The following is a 7,521-nucleotide window of genomic DNA, read 5'->3' as shown; positions in this document are numbered from 1 at the left end:
TTACCGCGGGGGGAGCTGTCACCTGGCCACGAGGGTGGAGGGCGCGTCCTACCCCTTGGGCACGCCCCCTGCCTCGTGGGCCCACGGTGGCCCTCCTCCACTTATCCCTGCACCCATCTTCTTCCTCTGTCTCACACAAACACGAAAAACCAACTCAAGCACGAGTTCCAGCCTCCGTTGCTGTGATTTTCGATCTCCTTGCTCAAAGCACCTCTCGCAAAACTTCTTGGGGAGATTGTTTCTTGGTATGTGACTCCTCCATTGGTCCAATTAGTTTTTGTTCTAATGCTTTATTCATTGCAAATTTATGCTGCATAGGTGACCATATTCTTGAGCTTGCATGTCAAATTTATATGGTTCCAAGTAGTTCTAATGCTTGATATAGGCTCTAGGCACTTGTGGGAGTTGTTGCTATCAATTTTATTAAAGTTGGTTCACTTTTATTTGAAGTTACTAAAAATTTTAGATTATTTCAGAAAATAATGAAGAGACCTTTAAGGGGCTCGTCGAGCCGAAGCTCGAAGGAAAAACAAAAGGAAGAAGAGCAGAAGCCCAAATTTAATTTGCCTCACACCGTGGAGGTTCGGCCATGTGAATGGCCTTCCGATGACTTCTTCTGGAGAGCCGGGATTTATGAGGATTTCTATTTATTGATTGAGAATGCTGGCCTTACCGACTTCCTTCGCGACCAACGTCATCAGTATCTCTTACTCACAAATACTTTTGTGCAAAACTTCTACTTTTTCCCTAAGAAATCACCTCCATCAGTAGAGTTTCATTTATATGACGTTGTTAAGGAGATGCCATTAGCTAAATTTTGCGAGGTTTGCAGAATACGCTTTGAAGGCACCTTGGATGAACCACACTGTAACGAAGTAGAAGCTTTTATTAACACTATCACTGTGGGAGAAACCAGGAAGGTTTCTGATGCAAGGATTACTAGCATACATTTTCCTGTTTTACGCTACTTTGCCTTATTTGCTAGTCGTTGCATGATTGAATGCGGGAACTGTGGAAACCTTAGTGTTTCTGATATTATTATTTTGTTCCATGGTTTACACCGCAATAACTTTGTTAGTATGGGCGGAATTGTTGCTAGACGTTTAAGTCTGAACCGTACTAAGGGCCCCATTTTTGGAGGCATTTATGCTTCACGCCTAGCTGAATATTTTGAAATACATATTAGGCATGAGGAAAAGGAAGAAACATCGTTGCCCCGTGCTTATTTAGATTATAAGAGTATGCTAGCGCATGACTTTCTTGTTAAGAGTCGTGAAGGGGGGCTCAAATATAAATTATACTTTGATAAACATCACCCTGTGACTATTATTTTGCCTGCTCCCTCTTTGTTTAACTTGTCTGCAGGTCCTCACATCGTTCCGTGGGGGGCCATTCAAGCCTATCGGAATCCTATACCAGCCCCGGAACCGGAGCCACAAGATGAGCCTCCATGACAGTCTGTTTATTTTTGGGATCCAGAGGTGGTTGCCAGCCAGTGGCAGTCAGAGTCTTCTTCATCGCAGTATGACCTCAGCTTCACCTACGGGTATCCGCCAGGATATCCTTGGCAATAGACCAACTTAGGCCAAAAGCCTAAGCTTGGGGGAGTACGTATTTCTCACCGATATTACATTCATGTTCACACACACTCATTGCTAGATGTCGGTGCTCATACTCTTTCACTATAATACATGCTAGTTTATTTTCTTTTTCCTGCTTTCTTCTTGTGTGTTTAATAAACCTTAAGAAAAAACCAAAAAATTAGTAGTAGTTTATTTCTTTGTTGTAGTAATAAAAAAGAAAACCCAAAAATATTTCCCGTTCTTCTTTTGCTTGTTGGGAGCTTTCCCGTGTAAATAGTTTTATTTTCTTTTCTTTCCTTTGGGGTCGAGAAGACTATATTGAAAATGCTTAGTGGCTCTTATATGCATGATTGTATATTTAACTTAGAGCCCATATTACTTGTCTTCTCTCTTGAGTTGAATGCTTGCAGATTCCAGCTTAGTCCAATGCACGTGCACTCTTATTGTTATACACATCATTCGGTCGTGCAAGTGAAAGGCAATAATGATGATATATGATGGACTTATTGGGATGAGAAAAGCTGGTATGAACTCGACCTCTCTTGTTTTTGTAAATATGATGATTCATCGTTCCCGAGTCAGCTATTATGAAGTAAATATATTTGCAATGACATTTAGAGATTGTAGTTGCTTGTGCCATGCTTGATTAGCTATGAGTTATAATGGTTTACCTTGCGTGCCAACATGCTATTAGAATGATTATGATGTGGTATGATGGGATGGTATCCTCCTTTAAATGAATTGAGTGACTAGACTTGGCACATATTCACGCATGTAGTTGAATCAAATCAACATAGCCTTCATGATATTTATGTTCATGGTAGATTATATCCTACTCATGCTTGTATTCGGTGTAAATTAATGTTAATGCATGTTTATGACTGTTGTCGCTCTCTCAGTTGGTCGCTTCCTAGTCTTTTGCTAGCCTTCACCTGTACTAAGCGGGAATACTGCTTGTGCATCCAAAGTCCTTAAACCCCAAAGTTGTTTCATATGAGTCCACTATACCTACCTATATGTGGCATTTACCTGCCGCTCCAAGTAAATTTGTATGTGCCAAACTCTAAACCTTCAAATAAATATTCTGTTTTGCATGCTCGAATAGCTCATATGTCAACTAGAGCTGCCCTTATCTTCCGTGTTAGGCGGGTTATTCTCAAGAGGAGTGGACTCCGCTCCTCATTCACGAGAAAATGGCTGGTCACTGGGATGCCCAGTCCCATGCTTTATGCAAACTAAATCAAAATAATTGCAAACAAAACTCCCCTGGGACCCGTTGAATGTTGGAGGCACTCGTTGTTTGAGCAAGCTGTGGATTGATGCTTGTGGAGGAGGGGGAGTATAAACTTTAGCATTCTGTTTGGGAACCGCCTATAATTTGTTTAGCATGGAAGATATCGTTATCTCTTAGTTGTCATGTTGACAATGAAAGTATGCCGCTCAAAATATAATTTATCTCTATTTTAAAATCGAGCTCTGACACCTCTACAAATCCCTGCTTCCCTCTGCGAAGGGCCTATCCATTTAAAACAAAAAAGAGACTAGCAAACTCACCTCCAGGATGCTCCCCCGATTGGGCCTTCGTTGGCTGTCGGATCTGCCTTCGGGCGAGTTTGAACCGTTGGATCTTCACAACAGTAAAACCCATTTTCACCTCGCAGTTATTTTTGCTGGCCAATGACGGATGGGCTCGCGCCATGCACTCATTGGTTGGGTTGCTTGTTTTTGCGTGCAAAACGCTTTGTCCAATCCGCTCCGCGTGCTCGCACCGTACCCAATCCCATCCTCTCCCCTGGTCGTCCCGATCCACACCAGCCGCCGCACAACCCTAGCCCCTTTCCCCTCGATCCCCACAGCCCCTCCCTCCTCCTCACTCTCCGCCATGGCCTCTGCACTAGGAGCCTCTCCATGGCCTCCTACCCATCCCCCCCACCACCATAGGTGCACACAGACGGTGGATCCGTGCCGGAGAAGAGCAGCTCCAGTTATGGTGGGGTGCATCTATGCCGAAGATGAAGGAGGTCCGCCGCCCGTCTTTGCCTCCTCGCTGCGTCCTTGTTGCTCCTCCTCCTCTCTCTCTCCGCACCTAGCAGTGCAGCAGCCAGGCCAAGGGGAAGGAGCAGCCCGACCCGGCTCCATCTCTCTCCTTCATGCAGGAGAACTGGATGAGCAGGTGGCGAGGGAAGCCGCCACGGCTAGCGGCGGCGCTGCACAGGAACGTCCACCTCCAGGTCTCCATCCTGTCTCATGATCCCTTTCCGTTTCAGTGTTGTTCTTTTTTCTCTTGGCCCGATCTGCTCACAGTTTTGAGGCTTCGTGTTGTAGGGACCAGATCTTGGATATGATCTATGCTGCTGATTTGGCTATCAACTGCTAAATCTATGAATCATTCAAAATGTTTTGCCTAACTGCACAAGCCTTGCATATGACCACTGGGCCATGTCTTTTGTGAGCCCCCATAATTCTTTTGTTCTATTGATGTTTTGCCTAACTGCACAAGCCTTGCATATGACCACTGGGCCATGTCTTTTGTGAGCCCCCATAATTCTTTTGTTGTATTGATGTAGTGGAGTTCAGTAGATTAGTAAAAGGGTCTTTTGATTTTGTTGAGTTCAATAGATTAGTAAAGGGTCTTTTGATTTTGTTGGCCATATAGGATTTTACTACTGCTATGGACAAAAGAAGGCTAAAGCTGGGAAAGACAACAATGTCAGGAGCCAACCGAGGTAAAGAAACCTAAGTTGACAAGCAGGGCGTACTCCCCTCTGCAGTTATTTTTCTCTGCTATTCATTGAGCATATCAGGAGATTGATAGACAGTGTGAGAACTGGTACATAAAATAATTTAAGAACATTAATCTGAATCACATAGTGGTTCCTAACATTTAGCATTTCTAAAATTTGCCATTTTTACCTAGATCCAAAATGCCGAGAAGCAGGGTTTATTTTCCCTCATCACCATAACAAAGGTATGCAGTCCATTCTTATATTTTTTTTTACAATGGCATTATGCACATAACCTGTCTGATGCAATGGACAATCGGATATTTGTGGTTGGTATAAATCATTTTAATTCATAAAAGAAGAGTTGGTAGGTTTTGACATGAGCATGATGAATTATTGCGGCCTTGTTGTTTCTTGAACGGTAGTGTGTAGAAAGTTTGTTTTGCTCTTGAAAGGTGTGTGTGTGAGTTCGAGGGAAAAAACTATTGCTTTACTTATGTTTCAACTCCAGTGAGGCATGTTTGAACGGTAGTGAAAATATGGTGCCTATTTTTATTTTGCTGATTTGAGGATATTGGTAGTAGAATGTCCTTTTGGGATGGTCTTGCGGTTCATTCAGTTTCAAGGGAAAAGATATATGTGTGGTTTCTTTGCTTTACAGAAGATGCATTATATGATGTCTTCATCTTGGTAACCATTACCAATTTTACATTCTATGGTGAATTCTAAATCATGCTAGGTAATGTCGTCTTTTAATAAGTTGTCATATTGTACGCATGAGTTCTCTAAAATTCCTGGGTGGTTTATTCTATTATAAAGCTAGAAAAGAAACAACAATGGGGAGTTGTTTAAGGACGGACAAAAGCCATGAGTTGTTTTGCTGAGAAAAGAAACAAGTAATATCACATTCTGAAGGTTCATTTCCATCTATACGGGTGAGGAGTCCTTAAAATGTGAAGTATTGTAGGTTTCTAACCATGTACATAGGTCGTACACAGCTAAGCACTCGAGCTATGATTATTGTTATGTATGGATTAATAGTGATAATCATTGTTTGGTTCAGGCATTGAACAACTAAAACTAACTCAAAAGTATATGTTGTTTCAAAATAAATGATGTACCTAAAGAACTTTGTTGATGATCAGGCATGCATTTCGAATGCATTGGAATCAAATTCAGAATGCCTGAGGATTGATTTCTTCTGTTGGTCATGTTGTAAAAATAGGAAGCAGCTTCTCACCAGCCAACCTTTTTTTTGCAGGGGAGACTCCAGGGAGAGAGAGGAAAGCTGCGCAAGTGCCCCTGGAAGCGAGGAAGCTCGGCGCCGTCGCGGAAGAGGAGCTACACTTCCATGGAGTAGAGCGACGAGGGGCTCCGGCATCGCTGCAGAGGAGGGAGGAGATCCACTGCCACTGCACCTGACAATTCGACAAGAACCTCTCTGGATGATTTTGTCGTGAGTCTCCTGCTGTTCATATTCAGACTGCAACATTTTCTAAATTTTACTTTGGCTGAAGTTGTTCTTACTGGTACACCAGATCAGCCGTATAAATGCACTATATGTTCTGCTTGACTGCTTTTTTTATCTTAATAAAATTGCATATCTGCAGCATCTTGACTCGCCTTTCTGAAATTGTAGCTTATCTCTGCTCATGGTGCAATGGAAGTATACTACAAGATAGCTTCTCTGCATTGTTGTTTGATTAGTAACAAGTATACAACATCCCATGTCTGAAACGTTGTTTGATTTAGTAACAAGTAACAAATCAGAGAGGGCATGAAACCTGCACATTTTCTGCTTCGCTGCAATTTTTGTTTATGATGGTCATGCCATGATGACTACTCCCTCTGTTCCCAAATATTTGTCTTTCAAAAGATTTCAACAAATGACTACATACGAAGCAAAATGAGTGAATCTACACTTTAAAATTTGTCTATATACATCCATATGTTGTAGTCCATTTAAATGTCGAGAAAGACAAATATTTGGGAACGGAGGGAGTAGTAGTTTCAGTGTATTAAGTAATGTGCACATGAAACCCAATCCTGTATATGTACTGGTGGCAGTATGCATTTCAATTTACAGAGATTCCAATGCTTCCTTTTTTGTATCCGTGTTTGTCCTCTTGCATTGTTTAATAAGCAGATCGGTCCACCACTAATTATACATGTTGTTTTCAATTTTGGCAGAATTCGGGTGTTATGCATTTTTTAAAGTGTTGTGCAATGGCAGAAATTGGCAAGAGGACACCTCAAGTTGGTATGAGGTTCATAGATTCGGATGAGGCTTGGGTGTTTTGGGTAGAATATGGTGAGGAAAAGATGCAAGTTTGATGCAAAAGTGACTTCACACAGATTTGTGTGTTCCAATGAGGGCATTAGAAGGAAAGCGCAAACTGATCGTGAGCCAAAGCGCAAACCCTGTATATGTACTGATTTTATTTTAGCCTATCTCTGCTCATGTGTGCATCTGGTTCACTCTTTGGATTAAACTATAGCCAAGTGTACAACTATACTTGCCTAATATATCCAGTGTTTAGTGTCAAAATTGTCCAGTTTGAAAAGGTTCCATTACTTTACTAGCATTGTTTCTTCTGTATTCACTAATCCTGCAAGTGTAGGCTGAGAACTATACAATTTGGACAGGTTCCAGTGTTGTGTTGCTGCCGTACATAATATGCAATTTGGACAGTTTCTTGTGTTTTTATTAAGCCAAATGTGGGTTGTGATATATGTAATTTGGAATATCTTGATGCTTTGCTGCTGTTGTCATTATGTACTAGCATTAGCATTTGTGAAAATGGGCAATCTGAAGAGGTTTTGAGTGCCATGTCGGCCTTGTTTCTATGCTTGTGTAGTTGTGCTTTTGCCAAGTCTGCAGGTGTGGGCTGTTTTGCTTTGGGCAAATCTCATGCGTTGAATCTGCATTGGACGGCAGATGAGAGGGGGCCAGTTACAATGTGACTTGCTAGAGGCAAGTCACTGGATCTCAGTCCGCTAGGTACATGCACGACTTCTCTTATATATATGCAACGTAACAATGTGGATAACTAGAACTGTTGTGATGTTGTAACTCATGGTTATCTTTTCTGTTGTGATGTTGCTCTATTATAAGTACAAATAACTCATGGTTATCTTTTCTTTTGTTTACAAGCGATGTGTGGTAGAAGTTGTACTCACAGGAAGACTATTGTGCTGTGTATAAACCACGTTCT

The 7,521-nt window shown here is 41.8% G+C and overlaps 1 protein-coding gene across 9 annotated transcripts; it reads left to right on the top strand.

Annotated features, from left to right (window-relative positions):
- Positions 1-3,323: 3,323 nt before the first annotated feature.
- Positions 3,324-7,011, top strand: LOC119364120. 9 transcript variants are annotated; one of them, XR_005174688.1, is made up of 6 exons: positions 3,327-3,814; positions 3,909-4,031; positions 4,240-4,413; positions 4,501-4,551; positions 5,568-5,762; positions 6,497-7,011. XR_005174688.1 is itself a non-coding variant. In XM_037629532.1 (5 exons), the coding sequence occupies exons 1-4, from the start codon at positions 3,734-3,736 to the stop codon at positions 5,726-5,728; spliced, it is 363 nt and encodes a 120-aa protein (XP_037485429.1). In that variant the 5' UTR covers positions 3,331-3,733; the 3' UTR covers positions 5,729-5,762; positions 6,497-7,011. The 9 variants fall into 9 exon arrangements, 3 of the variants coding, with proteins under 3 accessions (XP_037485428.1, XP_037485427.1, XP_037485429.1); XR_005174685.1 differs by having other exon boundaries at positions 3,330-3,814; positions 4,240-4,309; XR_005174687.1 differs by having other exon boundaries at positions 3,325-4,114.
- The last annotated feature ends 510 nt before the right edge of the window (positions 7,012-7,521 follow it).

This window comes from Triticum dicoccoides, chromosome 2B (genome assembly GCF_002162155.2).
Source record: "Triticum dicoccoides isolate Atlit2015 ecotype Zavitan chromosome 2B, WEW_v2.0, whole genome shotgun sequence".
In the NCBI taxonomy this organism is placed as follows: domain Eukaryota; kingdom Viridiplantae; phylum Streptophyta; class Magnoliopsida; order Poales; family Poaceae; genus Triticum; species Triticum dicoccoides.
Note: the sequence above shows the minus strand (reverse complement) of the source record. Positions and strands in the feature narration are given on the sequence as shown.

What these genes read in the sequence shown, in the direction of transcription:
- LOC119364120 (XM_037629530.1), top strand. Translation starts at nt 3,466, where the DNA reads ATGGCCTCTGCACTAGGAGCCTCTCCATGGCCTCCTACCCATCCCCCC. An exon ending in AATGTCAGGAGCCAACCGAG is followed by an intron (nt 4,310 to 5,567) that starts GTAAAGAAACCT and finishes TTTTTTTTGCAG; the next exon opens with GGGAGACTCCAGGGAGAGAG. An exon ending in CCTCTCTGGATGATTTTGTC is followed by an intron (nt 5,763 to 6,496) that starts GTGAGTCTCCTG and finishes CAATTTTGGCAG; the next exon opens with AATTCGGGTGTTATGCATTT.